This window comes from Lygodium microphyllum, chromosome 28, assembly GCF_053477565.2.
Source record: "Lygodium microphyllum isolate KBCC chromosome 28, Lygodium_microphyllum_v1.1.10, whole genome shotgun sequence".
Classification (NCBI taxonomy): domain Eukaryota; kingdom Viridiplantae; phylum Streptophyta; class Polypodiopsida; order Schizaeales; family Lygodiaceae; genus Lygodium; species Lygodium microphyllum.
In genome coordinates, this window is record NC_141162.1 from 21,470,053 (window position 1) to 21,496,684 (window position 26,632).

A 26,632-nucleotide genomic window follows, 5' to 3' on the forward strand; every position below is an offset into this window, starting at 1 on the left:
ATGGGGTATAAATTGTGGGATCCCAAGAAAAGGAAAATAGTATGCAGCAATGACGTTATCTTCCGGGAAGATCACATGCACAAACAACCCAAAAAGACTGAGGAGGTCCATAGGGTTGTATTCCAGGAAGAAATACCTTTTGGCCAGCAAAATGTGCCCGCTGTACAGCAGCAAATATATGCTGTAAATGAACCTGCAAATGCAGGAAATGATGCTGGAAATGATCAGCCAACTATTGCCCATGAAAATGAGCCATTACATGTGCAGGAACTGCCACGACAGCAAGCTGTTAATGCTGATTTGCAGGCTGAAATGCCAGGACAGCATGCTGAAAATGGAAATTTGCAAGAACAGCCAGCAAACAATGACCATTGGGTTAGGAGATCGTCTAGGGCTACTAGACAACCTGACAGATTCGTTCTTGGTGCAATTAATGTGGCTGAGTATGTCATGTTGACAGACTCTGGTGAACCGTCTTGCTTCAAGGAAGCAATGGACAGATAGGACAGCAAGAAATTGTATAAAGCCATGCTGTCAAAAATGGAATCTCTTGACAAAAATGGCACTTGGGACTTGGTGCAGTTGCCTAAAGGGCAGAAAACCCTTCCATGCAAATGGGTTTACAAAATGAATGTCACTTCTGGTTCCTCAACAAAGTACAAAACAAGATTGGTTGCAAAGGGGTACAAGCAGGAGCATGGAATTGACTTTGATGAGATTTTCTCTCCTATAGTCAAGATGACTACGTTGAGAACTATTTTGGGCTTGGTTGCAGTTGAGGATATGGAGCTCATACAGATGGATGTAAAGACTGCGTTTTTACATGGTGATCTGCATGAAGACATATATATGCAACAGCCTGAAGGGTTTGTTGAACAAGGGAAAGAACAAATGGTATGTATGTGAGAGTGCGCAACGGAAGAAGAACACGAACACGGAGGAGAGGAGAGAGAAAGCAGAGAATGAAGGAAGAAAATCTGCACTGACTGAGATGAATGCTGAATACACTGAAATGGACTGAACAGTCCCTGCACGCAGCCCGGAGCGTCAGTGAGGGCACCAGAACAGGCTGATGATGATGGCAGCACCGAAGACGGAGGAAGATGACGGAGTCGGAGTGTGCACCTGCCAAAGAAGGAGGGAAGATGATAATACAACTGACTGGCAAGTGGGAAATGGCTATAAATAGCCAAAAAACCCACAAACTGGCCGACCTGAAATTTGAGGCCATAAATATGTCCGACCAGCATTTAATGCTGATCTGACCAGCATTTAATGCTGGTAAAAATGCCATGAATGCTCAGAAAAATCCCGGAAAGGGTGGACAATGTCCGGCAGGTGAGGCAGGCTGATGAATGCAGAAACTGCTCCGGGAAATGTACATCTGAGTGCTCTAGAATGAGCTACCTCGTCCGTCAAAACAAGTGATAGACAAGTCAGAGCTCCTAAAGTCCTCGTCTGACTCAGACTGAGGCTCACAGGCAGGAGATGACAAGGCATGACAAACATGACTGCTAACACCCCCTCTCAAATCCTGGATGTGGCTGAAGGCCAAGGGAGAAACGGATCCTGGGGTGGCAAGAGGAATGCCAAGGTCGATGAAGTCCGTCGATGTAGACTGCCGCTGAAGGAGCTCCTCACGATCCTGGGAATCCCCCTCTAAAACACTAGGGACCAGGGAATCCACAGCCGCATCACCGAGATCGTCCCCCTCTGAAAGGGATGGAGGGTACGAGGGAACCACCGGAGGAGAAGGTGGGGGATGGGAAGGAACCTGTGGAATAGAAGGTGCACAAGCGGGAACGGGTGTAGCAATAGACTGCCTCGGAGGACCCTGCATCAAAGAAGGGGAATGGAGCCTGTAAAGCCCGCTCTCCTGCCAACCTGTAGATAAGACAGCTCCTGTAAGAGAATCCTCAATAACAACGGCATGCTCGGTGAAGATCACTCGTGTGCCAAGCCTCGTAAGGCCATAAACTGAGAGGAGAGGAAGGCCCAAGTCCGGAACATGTGGGGCCTGTGAAAGGAAGCTCGTAGGTCGGTCTGTAAACAAAGGCAATGTGCCAACACCACTAATAGGCACTGATAAAATGTCACCAATAGTGACTGAACCCTCTGATGGACGGAGATCCTGTAACAAATCACCTCGGGGAGTCATATGACTCGAAGCACCACTGTCCACTAACCAAGGCTGCGCAGAAGACACTGCAGCCACGGAAGAAGGATCCTCCTCCAAAGCATGGATATGAAGGAACACTGACTCATGGGTAACAGCTGGTGTAGAGGTAGAAGAAGGCTCCGATGTAGATCCACCCTTCGCTCCCGGACGAAGGTGAGGGTACTTCTTCCAGCATTTCTCCTCGGGATGTGTCCCTTTCCCACAGTGTGGGCACTTCGGTCTCTCTGAATCTGAGTCAGAGCCTGAAGAACTGTCCTTCTTCGTAGCCTTTGACTTCTTCTTCTTCTTCTTCTGTCCTCCCGAACCTGCAACAAAGGCTCTAGTGGAGTCGGATCCACTAGCACTGACCTCTCTGAGTCGCTCGTCATGCTCCAAGACAAGCGGGGATAGCTCCTCCCATAGAAGCTTATCACGGGTCCTCGATGTAAGAAGGCTAGTGTAGAAGACATTAAACCGAGGCGATGGCAGCTGAGTCAAAAGAATCATAGCCATGTCTTCAGAAGATATCGTCCGACCGAGGGATGCAAGCTCATCCCTCATATCCTGTAATCTGTTGATGTGGTCCTTCATGGAAGGACTATCATCAATAGATAGCATCCGCAACTTCTTTTCGAGAGATATCCGGTGGGCAAACGTCTTCTGCTGATAGAGAGACGCTAGCTTCTGCCACACGTCCGCTGCAGTCTTCAACCTGTGAACATGAACAAGGACAGAATCCTACAAACTCAGAAAGAGGAAAGATCGCGCTCTAGAATTGAGCCGATCCCATAAGGCTGCACGATCCATAGTTGTCCCATCTGCGGGATCCACCTTAGGCCGGGGAATAGGAACAGAAACAAGCTCCCAAAGATCGAAGGAGTCCAAGATACACTCCACCTTGCAGGACCATAGAGAAAAGTTGGAGCCATCCAACCGGTCCTCTTTGGGAAGCTGAGGAAGTACGGGTACCTGTACAGGGGGTACCAAAGGCTGCATCGTCGGCCCACTGGAAGGGGATCGCCGAGATACATGAATAGAAGGGGGACGAGAAAGAGGAATAGACTCCGGACGACGGTCCTAGTGATAGAAATCACGCCTCCGTTCAGATGAATGTCGAGACAAAAGCTCATCATCTGAGTCATCAAAACCTGTAAACTGATGATAAGACATCTTCCAATCTGCAAAATACCAAACACCAAAGAAAACTGTGCCGATGCCGAAGAATGACCACCAGAAGGGTCACCAACCACCAGAAGAACCACCAAACTCCAGGAAATCAGGTCGCCTATCACCAGGAGGTGAAAACGCAGCTGTGTAGGGCACAAAATCCGGAGGGAAAGTTGCCAGGCACCAAAACGCAGCCAAGAAGAGAAGCGCCAGCTGGAGATGAGCCGCCAGGAGGGAAAACGACAACCTTGGATGCAAAACGCAGCCTATAGTGGAGTCGCCCAGCTGAAGAGAAGGCCGTCCAGCTGAAAACGCAAGGAGACAGGGCTGGTTGATGACATGGCAGCCTCTGGAAGGGGCTGATGCAGCAAACGCAAATATTCAGACCACCTATGCAGCAAACGCAAATATTCAAACCACCTGGAGGGGCCGCCTGGCTGTTGGAGAGAAGGGGGACAGCAACAGATGATAGGTGTGGTGTCTCTCCAGTCGATGAAGACCTCCGTGCTCTCAGTTTGGCGATGATACCATGTGAGAGTGCGCAACGGAAGAAGAACACGAACACGGAGGAGAGGAGAGAGAAAGCAGAGAATGAAGGAAGAAAATCTGCACTGACTGAGATGAATGCTGAATACACTGAAATGGACTGAACAGTCCCTGCACGCAGCCCGGAGCGTCAGTGAGGGCACCAGAACAGGCTGATGATGATGGCAGCATCGAAGACGGAGGAAGATGACGGAGTCGGAGTGTGCACCTGCCAAAGAAGGAGGGAAGATGATAATACAACTGACTGGCAAGTGGGAAATGGCTATAAATAGCCAAAAAACCCACAAACTGGCCGACCTGAAATTTGAGGCCATAAATATGTCCGACCAGCATTTAATGCTGATCTGACCAGCATTTAATGCTGGTAAAAATGCCAGGAATGCTCAGAAAAATCCCGGAAAGGGTGGACAATGTCCGGCAGGTGAGGCAGGCTGATGAATGCAGAAACTGCTCCGGGAAATGCACATCTGAGTGCTCTAGAATGAGCTACCTCGTCCGTCAAAACAAGTGATAGACAAGTCAGAGCTCCTAAAGTCCTCGTCTGACTCAGACTGAGGCTCACAGGCAGGAGATGACAAGGCATGACAAACATGACTGCTAACAATGTAAACTCAAAAGGAGTTTGTATGGGCTGAAACAAGCACCAAGAGAATGGTATCATAAGTTTGATACATTCATGCAGTCCCAAGGCTTTCATAGAAGTCAAGTGGATCATTGCTTGTACACCAAGAAGGCAGCAGATGGCAGCCTAATTATCTTGGTTTTGTATGTTCATGACATGCTGATTGTTGGCAGGGATACTCATGCCTTGGATTCATTGAAGCAAAGTCTTCATGGCAGCTTTGACATGAAGGATCTGGGTGATGCAAATCACATTCTTGGCATGCGAATACTCAGAGATAGATCTAAAGGTTTACTCTATCTATCTCAGCAAGAGTATATCTCCAAAGTTTTGCAACGTTTCAATATGGAGGGGGGGAAAACAATTGGGGTTCCATTGCCTCCATATGTGAAACTCAGTGCAAAGGACAGCCCTACATCTGATAATGAGAAGGCTGAAATGGCCAAGATACCATATGCTTCAGCTGTTGGCAGTCTGATGTATGCTATGGTTGCTACATGTCCTGACATTGCTTTTGCAGTGGGAGTGGTTAGCAGATACATGGCAAACCCCTGGCAAGAAGCATTGGGATGCAGTGAAAGGTATTATGAGATACCTCAATGGCACAAAGGAGTTGTGCATCTGCTTTGGAAAGCAAAAGGCATCTGTTGTTGGCTTTACGAATGCAGACTATGCTGGTCATGCGGACTGCAGGAAGTCCACTTCTGGGTATATGTTTACTTTCACAGGAGGAGCGGTCTCTTGGATCTCCAGGCTACAAAAGTGTGTTGCATTGTCTACTACAGAGGCAGAGTATGTAGCTGCCACTGAGGCATGCAAGGAGGCTTTATGGCTTTCACGTCTCGTGGGAGAGCTTGGCATCACAAAGTTACCTATTCTCCATTGTGATAGTCAAAGTGCTATCATGCTAAGCACAGAATCCTGTCTTTCATGCAAAGACAAAGCACATACAGGTGAAGTATCACTTCATTAGAGATAAACTTGACAGCAAGAGCATTGAGCTTGTCAAAGTACATACAGATGATAATCATGCAGACCTTCTCACGAAGGGTCTTCCAGCAAAGTTTGCTCATTGCTGACAGATGATGGGAGTTGGATAGATATATTTATTTCAGCTTTGTACATACTTAGACTTAGCTGATTATTTTCTCCTCTTAAGGCACATTGCCTTTAGGTGGGAGGTTGTTGGGAATAAAGGGCCATCCTGCCTTTTATATGTGCACAGGTGTGAACACACCCTTAGCACATTGTACTTTCATACATATATCTATCTAAAACCTAAATTTGTACACTCATTATTGTACCGAACAACGTATTCACTCTCTACTCTGCTCACTCGCACTCTCTCTGTCTCTCTCACTGAGCGTAAGGTCTGTCTACCTCTATCTCCGTGCCTAATCGATTCCTTCACAAAGCATTGATGGCCCCTCAGATTCACAAGTGGATCATAGATAGTGGTGCTTCCCGCCATTATCCATGTGACTCCTTGGAATGGTATTGCCCACATGAGTTTGATGCATGAGCTTATTCTGATGGTAACAGCTCTTCGGTTCATATACAAGGTAAAGGTGATATATATAATATCCAAATGGGCAAGGTCGTGCTCACACTTCAAATGTTCTTTATGTACCAAGCTTAGGCTACCATCTTCTTTTAGTGAGTAAAATCTATGGCCTTGGCCTCACAATGAAATTTGGTGCATACTCTTTCTAACACCACCTTACAATGCCAATGTGATGATGTACAAGGAGTGGATCAATCACCAAAAGATGGTAAGTACAATGAGTAAATCAATCACCAAAAGTTAATAAGTCCTAGAATGATAAAATGAAAGTACAATAGATCTAAAGTAAGTTAGACCTATCCCTAACTTGACTAGATTTAGATTCACTCTAAAAGAAGTGACAATTTACAAACTTAGTTGTGTCCACACCACACACTAAAAGTTCAAACATTGGGCACTATCCAAAATTGAGCAATTCTAATACCCCCTTGCAGTGCCAATGTGATAATGTACAAGGAGTGAATCAATCATCAAAAGGTGGTAAGTTCAAGGATTTTCAGATTTCCTCAAACTTTTCACATGATAGTGCCTTGGTGGAAATATTTGCAACATTCTTTTGTGTGGGAATGTAGATCATGTTGTTCTCCCCTGCATATGATCTCTCTCTAATATAGTGATAATGTATCTCAATCTATTTGACAAGAGCATGAAATGTTGGCTTCCATGCTACGACAATAGCCCTCTAACTATCAAAAATAATAGGACTGGGTCCTTGCAAATGAACATGAAGATCGGCCAATATATGGCATAACCAAACACATTCAACTGTTATTGTGAAAGCTGCCCTGTACTCAGTTTCACAAGATAAGGTAACCACAATAAGTTGTTTCTTGCTTCACTAAGAAATGCATGATTGGCCTAGAAAGAAACAATGTCCACAAGTAGACTACCTTGTATCATGATCGACAGCCCAATCCGAATCACTATAAGCACACATTTGCAATTCTCCCTTGGGAAATAGCAAACCATATGATTGTGTTCCTTGCAAATATCAAAAAATGCACTCAACAACTTGCCAATGTAATGTCCTTGGACTATGCATATATATGCTCACCTATGATATTGCATATTGTATGTCAAGACAAGTGTTGCACAAATACATGAGGCAACCAACAGCCTAGCTATAAATAGCAGCATCTGATAGATCGCTGTCATCATGCATTGAAAGTTTCAGCCTTGTTTCCATAGGTGTGCTCGTAGGTTTACAATCTTACATGTAAAACCTTCCTAGCAACTTCTGAATATACTACAACTGAGGTATAATAGCAGTGTGCTGGTTTTGGGTGAATTGAATCCCCAAAAAATGATGAAGCAGCACATATCTAACATACCAAAATGAGACTGTATTCAGCATTGAAATTTGCAACTTTTTTCCAGCAAGGGCTGTATTGGAAACCTTGTGCAGTCGAAAATGCATCTATCTTGGAGTGTCAAGCACGTAGAGCCTGTTTTGAGGCATACAAGGCTTTATTCAGCTTACATACTTTGTGTTCTTGGCCTTGCACAACAAAAACCTAGAGATTGTGCAATATACACATCCTCTTCCAAATCTTCATTCGAAAATGTTGTCTTTATGTCCAATTGATGGACATTCCAACTGAAATGTGCAACCATAGCAATCATACATCTAACGATGCTCATCATGGATATAGGAACAAAGGTCTCCTCATAGCCATGCCCTTTTTCTGACCAGATCCCTTTGCAAAACCAGCCTTGCCTTGTATTTGTCAATAGACCCATCAAATTTCATTTTCAGCCAATGGCCTTTTTTCTAGAAGGCAAGTCAACAAGACTTCAGGTGTTATTCTGCTCATAGAGCACATCTCATCACTCATGGCTTGCACCCAATGCACATCCTGTCATGCATCATCAAGACATGTCGGCTCATCCTCATCCAAAAGAGCACTAGAAAAAGCATATGCTTCCTCATAATCAATAAGATGGTTGTATCAACAAAATGTGCCTCCCTCACATTTCTAGCGCTTGGACATGTACATTGAGGTAAAGGAGCATCATTACGGCTCTCTCAAAGAGTCTGTGACAACCATCTAGGGGGACTGTTTTCGCTCTATCTATAGCAAACCTTTCTTGCACTATTACGTCATCCACTGCCCTAGGAGAAAGTGGATCAGTTCGAGGCTGATGGGTAAATGGGGCAGGTCCAGCATGCTGTGATTGCTGATTTTTTGCCCCCAAACCAATAGCATATGGAAGAAGACCCTCAAACACATCCAAAGAGTCTGATGTGGCTGATATTTCAAATTCAGCATGCGTGTGTGCTAATTTTCACATGAGATGTTGGCATTCAAGGGGCATGATAGGATAAGTCATGAATGAAGCAAGCTATATCTCTAAAGTATGCTAGCAGTACCCCTAAGAGGGTGATCACAGAGGAGGGTAAAAAAGTGTATGTGTGTGTTAAAGCATGTTCATACCAAAACCACTACAAGAGGGGTGTGCAAGTATACCAATTACAGACCTCATCCCTAACAAAGTGGAGACTCTTGTACGAATTAAAGACCCTCGTCCCTAACAAAATGGAAATTGTTGTATATATGCCTCCTACAAAAGATATGTGCAGAACCTTGCTCAAATTCCGACACCTTTAGAAAGATTTAACAAGAGAAGTCCAAGTTCAAGTGACTTCATTAAATCACTTGTCTTGACATAATGTGTAGGCCTAAAAACAAATATCTTCCCACTCTCACCCAATCTGATCTATCAGCATATCATCTTGCACATTCCCCTTGTCCTCCTCAAAGATTAGTGCAACTAGGTCAATGAAACATCATTGAAACATAGTTACAAAGAGGAAACATACTCAATGTTTCCTACAAGTGAAATATGTTTCTTATCCACCCAAGGCCCCAATAATAATAATAATAATAATAATAATAATAATAATAAAATAATCCTCGAACATTACTTAGATGACTACTCAAGACTAAAGCAACTTCGAAGATTGTTTTATTAAAACCTGGGCTTTGGCTCTAAATCCTAGTAATCAAGATATCTAGTGTGTTTGAACTTTTATTCACTAGTTGACACTTCCGTTGTTGTCTTTGATCTTTGAACTATTTTATTGGTATTATGTTTTGAACTTGTCTTTTGAATGCCATATCTTGATGTCATCAAGTATTATCTTTTTGAAGTGGCAATTGTAATGTTTCTATTCTTTTAATTTAGCATTGTTTCAACCTACATATAGTGGAAATTTGTCACTACTTGTGGAGGTAATGGTTGAATACGGTTATTTAAATGAACTTAGATCCTATGTCTAGAAATTTTTGCTATTTATACGAAACTTTTTTTAGACATTTATTAAACATAAGTACTATAGGAAACTTATCATTTCCTACTTCGATGTTTTCAAAACTCCTCGCTACTATGCATTGGAGTAGGTTTTGAAACATAAAAGACCCTCAATAATGTCATGGCAACAAGCTGGGCTTTGATTTGGACCTTCCACAAATCCAACTTGGATACAATGAAAATGCAGGTAATGTCATGGCAACAAGCTGAGCTTTGTTTTCGCCTTCCACAAAGTGTTGAGCTCCGAGGGAGCGCGAGGATCGAGAAACGCAGTGCTTGCTAGCGACAAAGAAGAGTGTGAGAGAGTGTAAAGTAGTGAGGAGAGTGAGCACGACTTGTGGGTACAATGACAAGTGAACCTCTTTAGGTTTTTAGATAGATATATATATGAAAGTACAAGGGTGCTAAGGGTGTGTTCACACCCGAGCATATATAAAAGGCACGAGGGCCCTTTATTCCCAACAACCTCCCACCTAAAGGCAATGTGCCTTAAGAGGAGAAAAGAATCAGCTAAGTCTAGGTATAAACAAAGCTGAAATACATATATCTATATAACTCCCATCATCTGTCGGCAATGAGCAAACCGCTCCGCTAGAAGACCCTTCATGAGAAGGTCTGCAGGATTATCATCTGTATGTACTTTGACAAGCTTAATGCTCTTGCTGTCAAGTACATCTCTAATGAAGTGATACTTCACCTGTATGTGCTTCGTCTTTGCATGAAAGACGGGATTCCATGCTAGCATGATAGCACTCTGACTATCACAATGGAGAACACGTAACTCTGTAATGCCAAGCTCTCCCACTAGACGTGAAAGCCATAAAGCCTCCTTGCATGCCTCAGTGGTAGCCACATACTCTGCCTCTGTAGAGTAGACAATGCAACACACTTTTGTAGCCTGGAGATCCAAGAGACTGCTCCTCCTGTGAAGGTAAACACATACCCAGAAGTGGCCTTTCTGCAGTCCGCATGACCAGCATAGTCTGCATCCGTAAAGCCAACGACAGATGCCTTCTGCTTTCCAAAGCAGATGCACAAATCCTTTGTGCCTTTGAGGTATCTCATAATACCTTTCACTGCTTCCCAATGCTTTTTACCAGGGTTTGCCATGTATCTGCTAACCACTCCCACTGCAAAGACAATGTCAGGACGTGTAGCAACCATAGCATACATCAAACTGCCAACAGCTAAAGCATATGGTGTCTTGCCCATTTCAACCTTCTCATCATCAGACATAGAGCTGTCCTCTGCACTGAGTTTCATATATGGAGGCAATGATACCCCATTTGTTTTCCTCCCCTCCATATTGAAACGCTGCAAAACCTTGAAGATATACTCCTACTGAGATAGATAGAGTAATCCATATGATCTATCTCTGAGTATTCGCATGCCAAGAATGTGATTTGCATCACTAAGATCCTTCATGTCAAAGCTGCCACGAAGACTTTGCTTCAGTGAGTCCAAGGTATGAGTATCCCTGCCAGTGATCAGCATGTCATCAACATACACAAACCATTCTGCATTTGCAAGTTCATTTACAGCAAGTATTTGCTGTTGTACAGCAGCCACATTTTGCTGTCCAAAAGGTATTTATTCCTGGAATACAACCCTAAGAACCTCCTCAATCTTTTTGGGCTAGTTATGCATGTCATCTTTCCGAAAGATAACATCATTGCTGCATACTACTTTCCTTTTCTCGAGATCCCATAATCTGTACCCCATTTCACCCTCATCACCATATCCTAGGAAAATACATTTACAGGACTTTGGCTCAAGTTTGCTGTGTTTTTCCTTACGTATGTGTACAAACGCTTCGCAGCCAAACACCTTCAAGTGAGCATACAAAGGTGGCTTGCCCGACCATGCTTCTTCTTGGGGAACTCCCCCCCCCCCCAAAAAACCTGTTTGGTGACCGATTAATCAAGTGTACGGCTGCCATAACAGCCTCTGCCCAAAAACCATGAGGTAATGCACCATGAGACAACATCGTACGGACCTTATCCTGTATGGTCCAATTCATATGCTCTGCAACTCCATTTTGGGGTGGATTATGAAGGACAATGAGCTCCCTCTTTATCCCTTTGCTGTCACAAAATGTCTAAAAAGGCATTGGACACATATTCCCCACCATTGTCAAAGCGAAGACACTTAAGTGTCTTATCAATCTGATTCTCAACCAATGCCAAGAATTTTTTAAACTTGTCAAGCACTTCATCCTTGCTACGAATAGGGTAAACCCATACCTTCCATGTAGCATCATCGACAAAGGTGACAAAATATTTATTTCTCTCTAAAGATAACCCTGGCATCTGACATACATCAGAATGTACTAACTCTAGAGCAGAAGATTTCAGTGAAAGAGACTTCTTATGAGACATTTGTGCATGTTTACCATAAACACAATGATCACAATGCTCAAAATCAGCATAACGAAGACAAGGCAAGTAACCCAAACAAGAAAGCACTTTCATTCAAGTTTGACTCATGTGTCCCAACCGACCATGCCACAAAGAAACACTTGGTTGCTCGGTCACGGCAACAACATGGTTACGCACACTAGATACATGGAGAGGATACAAGGTATCACTTTTACAACCTCTAGCAATCACTCTAGATCCCTTACAGATCTTCCATTTCCCATGACCAAAGGTAATATGAAATCCATCGTCATCTAGTTGCCCTATGATAATTAAGCTCTTCTTGAGCTAAGGTACATGCCGTACATGCTGAAGTGTGAAGATAGAACCATACTGAAACTGCAACTGCACATTGCCAATACCTACAATATCACATGCATAGTTGTCCACAAGATGAACAACACCATGTCGACCCCCTGTATAGTCAGAGAACCACTCACGATGAGAGGTGACATAAAAGGAAGCACCTGAATCGAGAATCCAAGCATGCATGTCATCATTTGTATCTGCAAGTAAAGCATGTGTATTAAAGTGTGAAGAGACCAAGAGTACGTCATTCCCACTGTCACTATCATGAGTGACTACATTCACCTTTTCAATTTTGACACTGCTCTTCTTAGGTTGACTCTCTTTTTTCTCTTCCTTGCTATCATCTGTTTTCTTGCCCTTTCCTTTCTCTTTCTTCCATTTGTAGCAATCACGTTTAAAGTGACTCTTATTGCCACAATGATGGCATTCAACATCCTTACCACGTGATTTACTGTGTCCCTTGCTATCAAATTTGCCTTTCTGTTGTGATCTACCCCTAGTATGCAAAGCAATGGAAGACTTACTAGATGCATTGTTCTGCCGATTCATTTCTTCCATAAGTAGAGCACTCTCTACATCAGCATACAAAAGAATCGCATTAGAATTGCTCATAGCAATCCTAAATGTATCCCAACTCTCTGGCAGAGTGCAAATCAAGAACATAGCCTTAAATTCTTCATCAATCAAGAACTTCAAGCCAACCAGCTGGCTGAAAATAGAGTTAAACTCACTCAAGTGAGTAGACATTGTTATACCCTCCTTCATACGCAAATCCATTAGCTTTTACAACCAATACACTTTGCTTGCGGCACTCTTCTGTGTATACAGTTCTTCCAATCGAGTCCAAATAGCATATGTAGAATCCAAACCTTCAATGTTAAACAACAAGGCATCAGAAATCGATAGCTCGATGGTTAAGCGTGCAAGCTCGTTTAACTCATCCCAATCTTCCTATTCCATATTTGCAAGCTTTGCCCCTTTGCTCTTAATCAGCTTTGCCTGCTCCTTCTGCAACAGGATATTGTAGCATTGTTTTTGCCAAACTACAAAGTTATATGCTCCTTCAAGCTTCTTAATGTGCATGAGATTACTGGTGTCACTACTGCCAGCCATGATTTTCAGCCCAAATGTGACCATAAAATTCAGTAAATGCAGGCCCAAACTGCACCCAAGTGACCAAGGTACAAACAAGTACAAGCCAGCAATAAATGACCACGTAAAAGCAAAAATTTCAGATCTGCAGATAAATTTTCAGAAGCACTAAACCTTGTGCTACAGCATTCCACAGCTGATTACAGCTATTCCAAGGACAACTACATCACATTACATGAGAAGTCCCGAATTTTAGCTGCAATTTCTCTTGTACATGTACCCACGGGCACAAAATTTGACACACACGGTCAAAAGCCCCAAAATTTTTGTGCTCAAAGCATCAGCCATACATCTGCACAGTCTCTGGCATGCATAGAATAGGTCAATTTTGCCAAAATAGGGCAATTTCAACAAAACCCCCTAATTTTTCCAAGTGCTAGATGTCCAAATTGCATGGAATTAAACCCGATGTACATAAAATGACCAAATGGCGCACAGATTTTGCACAAACAGCAAAAGTGCCAAGTTCCACAAGGTCTAATGTACATAAATGTCGAGAAATTGGGTAAATTTCAGCCCAATTTTTGCATGTACATGAAAAGCCCCAAATGTTGGAGGCAAAATGTCACAAATTCCCGCAATTTCTGAGACAAATGTCTTGCTCTACATCACAATCCCCAAATCCGAGAAAAACCCCAAATTTCCGGGCCAAGATTGCACAAATCTGCACTCTATGCTTCCACGTGTAAAACCCCGTCAAAGGGAAAAGGAGATAAAAGATTTTTTTTTAAAACCTGACTTTTGAAAAAATGTGATGGGGAGGGGGTGCGTTGACCCGCCGGCCTGGGTCACGCTGGCGTCTCCAGCCCGTCACGTGGCTCCTGCCCCATCAGTATGTGCCCCGTTGGTCGCCATGCAGTTGCCACGCTGGTCCTGCCGTCGGCACAACCGTCCAGCAGTCCGTCGCGATTGCACACCTACATCAATCCTGTCGCCCACACCTGCAGCCTAGTTGCATGTCTCCTGGGCCTAGTCCTCACCTGCAGTTCAACTCGCCAATTGTCTGCTTGTCCAGCCTTCTGACACCTATAGCCGAACCTGCAACTCCGACTCTGCCATCTAACTCCTGCACGACTATTGGAGCATTCAACACCTACGCTCTAATACCAATTTGTTGAGCTCCAAGGGAGCGTGAGGATCGAGACACGCAGTGCTTGCTAGCAGCAGAGAGAGTGAGAGAGAGTGTAGAGTAGCAAGGAGAGTGAGCACGACTTGTGGGTACAATGACAAGTGTACCTCTTTAGGTTTTTAGATAGATATATATATGAAAGTACAAGTATGCTAAGGGTGTGTTCACACCCGAGCACATATAAAAGGCACGAGGGCCCTTTATTCCCAACACAAAGCGGAGGAAATGACATTGCCCTGCCATATGAGAGTGCCCAAGAGAGAAAAAGGGCCAAATGATTCGGTCATGGAAGTGTTGGCCACTGACAAAATGCCAAAACAAGAACCCAAAGTCTTATGCACTCGAATGCATCACACTTTTTGCAGGCTGTGAAATCTCAGTAGGCTCCAACGTGACCATCTTTGGCTCATCTGAGGCAATACATACTCCTTGAGCCCTATGCACATGAGTGTTCACAAGTTGTGCTCTATTAATAAGCAAATAATCCTCTCATTTATTATACTCAGGCTGGCTCACAGTAAATACTACCTTAAAAGTTTTCGTAGTAAAGCCTCCCACCTAAAATTGAAATAAAAGACAAGGTTTATAATAATATTGGAGAGAGCTCACTGGGCTACAATAAAGAACCACAAACTATGCAGGTCAAGGTTGTGCAGCAACAGGTTCATTGACTGCGCCCATTTGAAATTTAACAAGAACCAACCACCATTAGCATTACAGTTACGGAACATTAGTGTGTTCTGCCTTTGTACATACTAAAACAGTAGATTTCTCACCAATACATGCATCAATCAAATCCTGTGCAACTTATACTCATTAAATATTCTGAAGATGTGGTTATTAGTCTCAACTGAACTGTAAACATGGCTCTTTGTCCATAGTAAATATTATACTGCAAAACATTTTCAAACCATTTGTTCTGTGATAAATGTGGTTTTTGGACTAAAACCTAATTTCTCAACATCAGGCTGAGCATGCTGTTCAATAATTTTGGGAACTATACGGTTGGGGTACTGCAATTTGGAACAGGATACGCCACATTTTAATAGATAACAATTTGGCAAAAGAAAGCTAAGTCAATGCTTTTGCAAAAAACCACTAAAAGCAGCCCTTAAAGAAAGAAAAGCAAAGAACAGCAAGAATGCCAGAATGCCCAAATGCCAGAAAGGCACTGGCCTTACGCTACATTATCCACTTAAGTCCCTACATGTAATTCTCTTATTTCAAAGATTGAGACTTCCACATCAAAATGCACCATCAGGCCTCTAAGTATCTGCAAGTTTAAGATAAATTAAATTTTGATTCAGGTTACTTTTAGTCAGATATTAGGCAGAGTAATGAGTTGCAGGAAAGGACACAGAGGGTGAAACAGAACTCACTGGTGGAGTGATTGTTAGATGTCAGGTTCAGCAATGAACTTGCCACAGGGGAGTAAGAGGCTAAGGGAGAACTAACAGACAGAAATAAAGAGGAAATCGAGACAATTTCAAGAATCATCTACCCATATCATGTAAGAAAGAGCATAAACCATATGCACTTCTAAAACATGTTCAGTAGCCCATATATGCAAATGGTCGTGATCATTTTATACATAGCAAGAACTATGATGCTACTCACCCTTTTCAAAACATGTTCAACACCTGTGCAAAGGATCTGCCGTTGTGTTTCCTGGTCCACCCTAAACTTCTTCCCTGTGAAGAATACAAAGATTGTCAGCATAGTACATTTCATTGCTTTAAACATTTTCACCTTTGCTTTTGAGAGAGCTCGCAGCAAACCACAGATTGAACTACAACCAGAAACCACTGTTGCATTTCACAATCACTCTTGCATTCATAAAGATTATTTCCAGGTACGTTTCAAGCAGACTGAAATCCTTTTATCACATACAATATGCATTCACCATTCAAGGGAAAGACCATTGTCAAAGAAGCGCTGTGCCACATTAAACATAGAGAGGAACCAAATACATGAGTTGTTCATTTTTGCACAACCTGATTCACATTTTTTTTTCTGGCATTTAAACAACCATATGTTCACTCCGATCAGATGCACTTACAAAGAACTACCCACCTCTGAAGTACGAATTCTGGCTCAGGGAATATCAGAGAGTATCATCCTCCAAGTACAGAATCTGAATGCACCAAACCACCCATGTTGGAGAAGAAACCTGATATGAAGGACTGATGACAGCAGGACAGCAAGCTGGATGTTGGAATGCAATAGTCTCTAGGAGGGAATGAAAAAAATTCAGCAATGTACCACCTCGCAATCAGTCTCCAATGAAGGAGGGAAGTTGGCTGGAAACACAGCCAATAGGAGATGTCTCACAGTTGACAACAGCAATAAAACTCGAAAAATGCACTTGCATGGTGCCAAGTGGCAGGCTGGATGCAGGCGACAGCAGTCTGAGATGAAGTGTAGCTGTATCTGGAGGAGATAGCAGCAGGCACCATCACTAGAAGGGCTGGTCACAGCAGTAGAAGATGGGGGAAGCTCTGCTCCAAACAGACACAGGTGGCTAACAGCTCCTCAGGGTGGACAGCAGCACCAGCCGATTGGGCAGCGACCTGTGATAAAGAGTAATGATGAAGAGCTGGCACAATTGAGGGAATCCACGATAAATCATGGATAGCCACATGTTGTTTTACAAGAGATTTTTGGGCATCTGTCCTACTATCATAACTAAAATGCCACTTTCATAAATAAGTATTTTTGGGGCTATTTTGGTGGAGTTAGATTTAACTAAAATGCATGATAATCTTCTCTTCTCAGGCCTTTAATTTTAACTGCTCAACAAGGTGTGAATTGCTTTTGGGGAGCATCACGTTATTTGTCCCCCTTACCCTAATGTATTTCAAGTATGAAGGGCCAAACATGCTTGCCAAAGTTCAAACATTGACAAAATCTGGATCTATTAAATCACCTCCACAAAGTCTACAAGACCATAACTAATGACAACTATGGTATGCATATCATCCAAAAGCTTCCAAACTCCTCGACGGCTTTCAAGACCAACCATACTTAACCAAGCTGAAAAAATGCACTTGCATGGTGCCAAGTGGCAAGCTGGATGCAAGCAACAGCAGCCTGAGATAAAGCATAGCTGTATCTAGAGGAGATAGCAGCAAGCCCCATCACTAGAAGGGCTGGTCACAGCAGCAGAAGATGGGGGAAGCTCTGCTGCAAACAGCAGCAGGTGGGAAACAGCTCTTGAGGATGGGCAGCAGCACCAGCCGATTGGGCAGCAACCTATGACAAAGAGTGATGATGAAGAGCTGGCACAATTGAGGGAATCGGGGATAAATTATGGATGACCACATGTCGTTTTATACGAGATTTTTGGGTGTTTGTCCTACTATCATTACTAAAATGCCACTTTCATAAATAAGTATTTTTGGGGCTGTTATGGTGGAGTTAAGTTAGACTGAAATGCATGATAATCTTCTCTTCTCAAGCCTTTAATTTTAAATGCTCAACAGGAAGAGATTTGCTTTTGGGGGGCATCATGTTATTGGCTCCTTTACCCTAATGTATTTCAAGTATGAAGGGCCAAACATGCTTGCCAAATTTCAAACACTGACAAAATCTGGAACCATTAAATCAGCTCAACAAAGTCTACAAGACCATAACTAATGACAACTATGGTATGCATATCATCGACAAGCTTCCATACTCCTCCACAACTTTCAAGTCCAATCAAATTTCACCAAGCTCAAAAAATGCACTTGCATGGTGCCAAGTGGTAGGCTCGATGCAGGCGACAGCATGCTGAGATGAAGCATAGTTGTATCTAGAGGAGATAGCAGCAAGCACCATCACTGGAAGGGTTGGTCACAGCAACAGAAGATGGGGGAAGCTCTACTCCAAACAGCCGCAAGTGGGTAACAGCTGCTGAAGGTGGGCAGCAACACCAGCCGATTAGGCAGCCACCTATGATGAAGAGCTGGCAAAATTGCAGCAATCCGGGATAAATTATGGATGACCATATGTCATTTTATATGAGATTTTTGGGCATTTGTCCTACTATCATAACTAAAATGCCACTTTCATAAATAAGTATTTTTGGGGCTATTTTGGTCAAGTTAGATTAGACCAAAATGCATGATAATCTTCTCTTCTCAGGCCTTTAATTTTAACTGCTCAACAAGGTGCGATTTGCTTTTGGGGGCGATTACTCTATTGGCCCCTTTACCCTGATGTATTTCAAGAATGAAGGGCCAAATGTGCTTGCCAAAGTTCAAACTCTAACAAAATTTGGATCAATTAAATCAGCTCAACAAAGTCTACAAGACCATAACTAATGACAACTATGGTATGCATATCATCCAAAAGCTTCCAAACTCCTCCATGACTTTCAAGACCAGCCATATTTAACCAAGCTCAAAAAATGCACTTGCATGGTGACAAGTGGCAAGTTGGATGCAAGCAACAACAACCTGAGATGAAGCATAGCTGTGTCTAGAGGAGATAGCAACAAGCACCATCACTAGAAGGGCCAGTCACAGCAGCAAAAGATGGGGGAAGCTCTGCTGCGAACAACAGCAGGTGGGCAAAAGCTCTTGAGGGTGGGCAGCAACCTGTGATGAAGAGGGACGATGAAGAGCTCACGCAATTGAGGCAATCGGGAATAAATTATGGATGACCACATGTCGTTTTATACGAGATTTTTGGGCATTTGTCCTACTATCATTACTAAAATGCCACTTTCATAAATAAGTATTTTTGGGGCTACTTTGGTGGAGTTAGATTAGACCGAAATGCATGATAATCTTCTCTTCTCAGGCCTTTAAATTTTAAGCGCTCAACAAGGTGCGATTTGCTTTTGGGGGGCATCACATTATTGGCCCCTTCACCCTAATGTATTTCAAGTATGAAGGGCCAAACATGCTTGCCAAAGTTCAAACACTGACAAAATTTGGATCTATTAAATCAGCTCAGCAAAGTCTACAAGACCATAACTAATGACGAGTATGGTATGCATATCATCCAAAAGCTTCCAACCTCCTCCACGACTTTCAAGACCAACCATATTTCACCAAGCTCAAAAAATGCACTTGCATGGTGCCAAATGGCATGCTCGATGCAGGCAACAGCAGGCTGAGATGAAATGTAGCTGTATCTGGAGGAGATAGCAGCAAGCACCATCACTAGAAGGGCTAAACATGAATGCCAAAGTTCAACCACTAACAAAATCTGGATCTATTAAATCAGTTCAACAAAGTCTACAAGACCATAACTAATGACAACTATGGTATGCATAAAATCCAAAGCTTCCAAACTCCACGACTTTCAAGACCAACCAAATTTCACCTAGCTCAAAAATTGCACTTGCATGGTGCCGAGTGGCAGGTTGGATGCAGACGACAGCAGGCTGAGATGAAGCGTAGCTGTATCTTGAGGAGATAGCAGCAAGCACCATCACTAGAAGGGCTGGTCACAGCAGCAGAAGATGGGGGAAGCTTTCCTCCAAACAGCCACAGGTGGGCAACAGCTCCTGAGAGTGGGCAGCAGCACCAGCCAATTGGGCAGCAAACTGTGATAAAAGAGTGATGATGAAGAGCTGACACAATTGAGGGAATCCATGATAAATTATGGATGGCCACATGTTGTTTTATAAGAGATTTTTGGGCATTTAACCTTCTATCATAACTAAAATGCCACTTTCATAAATAAGTATTTTTGGGGCTATTTTGGTCAAGTTGGATCAGACCGCAATGCATGATAATCTTCTCTTCTCAGGCCTTTAATTTTAAATGCTCAACAAGTACGATTTGCTTTTGGGGGGAATGATGTTATTGGCCCCCTTACCCTATGTATTTCAAGTATGAAGGGCCAAACATGCTTGCCAAAGTTCAAACATTGACAAAATCTGGATCTATTCAATCAGCCCAACAAAGTCTACAAGAGCATAACTAATAACAACTATGACATGCGTATCATCCAAAAGCTTCCAAACTCCTCCACGACTTTCAAGACCAACCAAATTTCACCAAGTTCGCCCTCATGCTGCAAAAGGAGATTGTTGCCTAGCATGCTCCTTTGAAAAATGAAGGGGCCTTTGTGTCATGCAAAGGGATCAATGACACAACCAATGTCAGAGCAGTAAGAAGACAGTCGCAGCAACACAAACAACTAGCATAGAGGGGGACTCTCCACATGTGAACATGGTGGTTGGAGAGGCCACATCTACCAAATTGCTACAAGCATATGGTGATGAGGCAGCTACTGAAATGAGCCTTCCTTCTATGTCTCTACCAAAGGTAAAGCATCCAAAAATTTCATGTCCCTATGACAACTACACCCAAGGAACTCATATCAAGGAGTGGAGCTTGATGTGGCCAAGCTCGTGAAGATGACTACTGCAATACCCTCATCATCCACCCGTTTCAGAGCATGTTTGCATGGTGGAAATATGTGCTACCAACTGCTGTAAGAGTGCACAACAGAAGAACACCAACACAGAGAGAGAAGGGAAGAAAGAGATTAAATTAACACACACAATAGAAGGAGAAATCTATGCTGAACTGAAATGGAATGCTGAATACAGAGTGGACTGATCAGTCCCTACATGCAGCCCAAAGCATCAGTGCCTTGTGAGGGCATTGGTTCAAGCTGATGACAGAGAATGCACCAAATGAAGAAGAACAGCCACCAATGATGCAGAGTAAACAGCACCTATGAATGTCAAAGCTCCTAATATCCTCATCTCACTCAAAATAGGACTCAGAGGTAGGACATGATTGTGCAAGACACAAATGTCCACTAACACCCCCTCTCAAATCCTAGATGTGGCTAAAGGCCAAAGAAAACAGAACAGATCCTAGGGAAGAAGCAAGAGTGCCAAAGTCCGTCATCAAAACCTCCTCATGATCTTGCGAATCCCCCTCTTGCGAATCCCCCTCTGGAACACAAAGAGCCATGGAATCCACAACAACATCACCAGTATCATGCCCCTCTAAAAGAGATGGGGGATACGAGGGAACCACCAATGGAAATGGTGGGAGATGGGATGGAACCAATGGGTTGGGTGGTGCACGACCAAGAATGGGTGTGGCTATGGAGGATTGCCTCAAAGGGCCCTACACAAAGAAGGGAGAATGAAGCCTATATAGCCCCCTTTCCCACCAACCTATCGCAAGAATGGCTCCTGTAGAAGAATCCTAAACAAAGACGGCTTGCTCAATAAAGACAATCCAAGTACCAAGCCCAGTAAGGCCATGAATTGAGAGTGGGAAGCACAAATCTAGAACATATAGGACTTTCGAGATGGAGCTCGATGGGCAGTCAAGCAATAGCAACAAAGTACCAACAACTATAACAAGCACTGACAAAATGTCACTTGTACTAAATGTAACCTCTAATGAACAAAGATCCTCGAATTAATCTCCTCGGGGAGTCATATAACTCGAAACACCACTCTTGGTGAGCCAAGGCCTCTCTAAAGACGAGATTGTTGTGTACGAAGCTTGCATGTGACCACTAATCTATGGCGGAGGATGGAACTCCATGGAGGTTTGGGAGAAAAAGGGGGGAGGGGGGGGGGGGGGGGGGATGGGGGGGACCGGAATATGGACCTTCACGGGACTTCAAGTCATAACCTGTCATGAGACACAGAAATGGCACAACGGAAAAACACACAAGATATATCAATAAGAAATCCTTTGTATTAATGATATAGAAAGATTCAACATTGAGACACATCTCAGGATTACACCCTCGTGACGCCACACATGTGAGGGTTCACCACTGAGTATAGGGAATCACATGTAGAGTGGAAACCAAGCATTGAGCTCATGAGAAATTGACATGTCACTGTTGAGCAACAGTGCGCAATGTTATGTTAACTATGATGCTTTGTGGAAATTTCAATCCACTATTTTGCTTTTGATGCATTTGGTAGTGCAATCGAGGATGATTGCAAGGATTTTAAGGGAGAGGGCTATCATGAGAACATGTATTTTTGAAACCGAAGTCAAAGGCAAAAGTTGCTCTAAGTTATGTTGCACAGGTACTTGGTGGTATCTGGTGCCAGTTGTTCGCCTAGGTCATTCATTTGGCCATAAGTGTCAGTTGGTTACACTAGGGAAGTAGCGTTAATGGTACCTAGCGTCAATCTAATGGTCAAAGATGGCACAGAGACACTCGGGAATGGAAGTTGCCTAGCTAATTTAATTATTGGCCAATCATATTAATTTTTTAGGGCATCAAAATAATTATTAGATTAATTTTCAGTATTTAAAGACTAAAAATTAATATTTAATTATGGATAATGCTGGAAAAACCATTTGGGAAGGTTGCCACTTATCAAAAATGCCCATGCAAGACTAAAAAACGTCTTTAGAGGCTGGAAAGAGGCATTTTTAGGGTATTCAGCCTGCAAGAGAGAGAAAGGAGATGTTGCTGGTCTGATTTGTAGCCATTGGAGGACCTTCTGAGACAGCCAAGGGCAAGAGAAGACCAAGCAACAGCAGGGGACAGCATCTACAGGCTGTTGAGACAGGGTAGTAGCAATAAATGATTGATTTTCTTCAATTCTTTGCATCTATAGGCTGTTGAGAGAAGGCAATAGCAGTAATTGACTGATTTTCTTCAGTTTTTCATGAAGAAAGTCTGAATTTTCTCTCTCCTCAGCATTCTCTCTCATCTCCCAGTCTTTCTACAACCTTGCTCCGAAGATTACAACATTAAGATCACCAAAGGTTGAGAATTTTCAAATTTCTCTACTATAAACCCTAATTGACAGAAGTAAAAATTAGGGTTTAACAATGGCCTCGGGAAACGTGCCAAAAATTGAAAGCTCAAAGACTTGGATTCAACAAGGCTGAAGCTGTTTTTAGCCTATTCAAGTGGAGGGACCAACAAATCATTGAATTTGGGGCATTTTCCATCTCCATCAAAGCGGGTGAATGCCAATTGATTGCCCAAATCAAGGGGTAAATCAAATTGAAGACTTGCTGGTCATTTTTGACAGCAAGGGGAGTTGGAATACGGAAAGGGATTGGGAGAACCCCATTGTACATCATTTTCTTCTTCAATTAAGTTAAATAAATACCGAATGGGGCACCATTTTGGGGCCAACAGGGTGTCCAATGTCCAAGATTATATGGTTAAGTGTGCATTTCAGTTTTGTGAATTTGTTAATTGTTGTAGATAGTGCTTAATCGGGTTATTTACCACCCTATTCGAGGAGGAAGGCTAGTTACACCCACCTCCACCCCCCTTTGGCCATCAACCCCTCTCCTTCCTTCCAGGTTACCCATTCGCACTTCTTTGTCTGTGACTCCTCCCCCTTCTTCTCCCTCTCCACCTACTTTCCTTTCTTCTTTGACGTCTCCTTCTACTACTTTATCTTTGAGTATTCCTACTCCATCCCCATCCCCTCGAGTTTCTTCTAGGGGTATTGAGACATAAAAAGGGAGCCTTCCTCTTCTTATGAGAGGACTTTGCCTTCACCTGATGAGGGGGAGTCCCTATCCCAAACAGGTGCTTTATAGGTACTGAAGGCAACTCCGTCTCCTTCGCAACAAAATGTGTCTATCATCATTCCATGATGGTATCAATAGCTTATACAGGATTCAAGCGTTTTCCATTTTTCCGCTACCCCTACAAGCCCACGTAGCTCAACCAAATTGTAGACCCAAAAAGATAGTTCACTCTGTGTGAACTACACCTTTATGTCACAGATTCTTTAGGATTGTGAGCCTACTATAGTTGATGAGACTCTTGCACAAGATATTTGGTGTCGTGCTATGCAGATAAGCTCGATTCTTTTGAGTGCAACTAGACTTAAGAGTTGGTTCTGTGTCTAAAGAAGTAATAGGTGATCTGTGTGAAGTGGGTCTTTAAGACCAAGTATCTTGCAAATGGATCCTTGAACAAGCATAAGGCACGTTTTGTTGCCAAGGGATTTGCCCAAAGAGTAGGATTGGGTTACTCAAAGACCTTCACACCACAACTCAAATGTCTATTATTCGTGCTATCTTGGCTCTTACAACTCATCACCAATGGCCTGTTTCTTTAATGGATATAAAGTCTACCTTTCCAAATAGCATCTTGGAGGAGAAGACTTATGTCTCACATCCTCTTGCTTTTCTTGTGCAAGGGAAGAAGGACTATGTTTACAAGTTGCAAAAGGACCTCTATAGCCTGAAGCAAGCTCCTAAAGCTTGGTACCATAGGATTGATTGATTCCTCTTATAGAGTGGCTTCCATCGATCAAATCACAACTCCAACATTTATTACAAGGTTGAGGGTGACAGGTGTGTACTCATCATCTTGTATGTGGATGCCTTGATTATCACAAGGAATGACTCACAAGAGGTTGATCGAACTCAAGAAATCTTGAGGTAGGAGTTCAACATGACAAATCTAGGGAAGTAGCCTCACATGCAACCAATGTTGCACCCACCCCTATATTTTGTTTCTATACTTGAGAGAGCCACAATTGGTTGTTTCTTACAACTCCAGTTGACCATGTTGCTTCCAAGTCCAAATGCATATCCACTAGTCGATCTCTCATCATACATACATCCAGCCCAATCCGCATCACAATAACTTGTAAGCTCAATAGGCTTACCATGCTCAAACTACAGAGTTGAGCATCAAAATACCAAGATTAGGAGTTAAAAGAACAATTGGCTCGGTTACTTTAGGGGACTACCTTAAATAGGTAATCAGCCCCAAAACTAGGCAACCTAGTACAAAAGCATGCACCAAAACTGGCTAACCAGCATTTAATGTTGATCGCCATAATAAAAAAGCATAAAAACCAAATTGCCTCAGTGTCCAGTGTGAAAACACAAGCAGGCAGCATAAGAAAGAAATGCACAAGCTAAAATAACAAGATGCCAGTGTGAAACAATCTAAAAGTGAAATGCAAGGGTATCACCTTCATCAAAACACATGAAATGACCAACAAACACAATGTCGCAGCTCCTAATGTCTCATCTAACTCATACTGGGGCTCATAGGCAAGAGATGGCTATGCAAGTCACAAATGCCCACTAACAGCTGCATGTGCTAGCACCAACATTAGTTTGATCACATAACTCCTACCCACAGCAAGATAATGTGGGGAGATAGCAAAAACCTTGATCTACTCAGCAAGCAGCATTCTCATGAACTACTATAATGAGTATTGCAAGTATATCATGGATATTCTCTATGTACCTATGTTTCCACAAATCTTCTTCAATATATCACCTTATTGAGAAATGATGTTGCACTTCAATGAGACCATTGCTACCCAATCCAATCTTATAGAAGGCCAATTTGATCCACCCCAAAGAACGATTCTTGTCCTCAGCAATATCCTCAAGCATGAGGTCATGAAAGCAACTCTAGAGCAAGTATACAAACTCCAATGAGGCTTCTACCTTCGGTACTTGGGATAAACAATGCAATAGAATCGTTTAATTATATAGTCAAGAGCTGATTCATGTTTGCAAACAACAAAGAACAATGTCCTCTAGGTGCAATACTTCATTAATCAGGACACCTTATCCCGAACATTCTGACAAGACAAACATGGATATTCAGAGATAAATCCAATTAGTAGAATACAACTACTTATCTACTTGGTATTTTCAAACAATCCGCATCACTATGAAGATAATTCATAATATTCATCAGTACATCGTCTCAATGTCCTCTAGTGTGAAGATAACTCTGAAGTAAATGAATAAATATTGAAAATAAATGAATGTGTATACAAGATGCTCAAAGGCAAAGCTATCCAACAGCGCTCTCATGGGAGCAAGCTAAGGAAGTAGTCAAAGAGTAACATCTATCGGAGACGGATCCCGAGGGTTATAACCACCAATCGGAGTTGGGAAGAGTGTGTAGGCAGCCAAAACGCAGCCTATAGAAGTGTGTCAATTGGGTAGATGCATCAATTAATGCTACATGATGAGAATGCGCGTGCAACAAGGTGCCACTCGGATAGTGTCCCTCATGGGGGAAAATGTTCACTTGCCAAAATGACCTTTCAAAAAGATAAGGATGATCATGCAATGCAAAGGGTGAATACACAAGGAAGGAAAGCTAATGTCAAAGACAAATGCCAAAACCTATTGGTATCAAGTGAAGGGTAGGAACCCCCCCTCAACCATGGATGTTGATACCAAAGGAGGAAGAGGAAACTAATATTGACCTTCCTGTGGTGCCAAGACCTAGGAAGAAGGACGAAGATGTAGCACCCTCGCTAGAGGAGCTAGGGAGTTGTCATAGTAGCATCAAGAGATGTCACAAGATC

The 26,632-nt window shown here is 42.9% G+C and overlaps 1 protein-coding gene across 2 annotated transcripts in view; it reads right to left on the reverse strand.

The window, feature by feature from the left end:
* The window catches only part of LOC148011236 (Haloacid dehalogenase-like hydrolase (HAD) superfamily protein), a 70,157-nt gene that overhangs the window by 15,114 nt on the left and 28,411 nt on the right, over positions 1-26,632 (reverse strand). For both annotated transcript variants that reach the window (XM_087669951.1, XM_087669953.1), the window contains exon 6: positions 15,994-16,067. In XM_087669951.1, the coding sequence (XP_087526077.1) occupies positions 15,994-16,067 (74 nt within the window). The remainder of the gene's footprint in view (positions 1-15,993; positions 16,068-26,632) is intronic.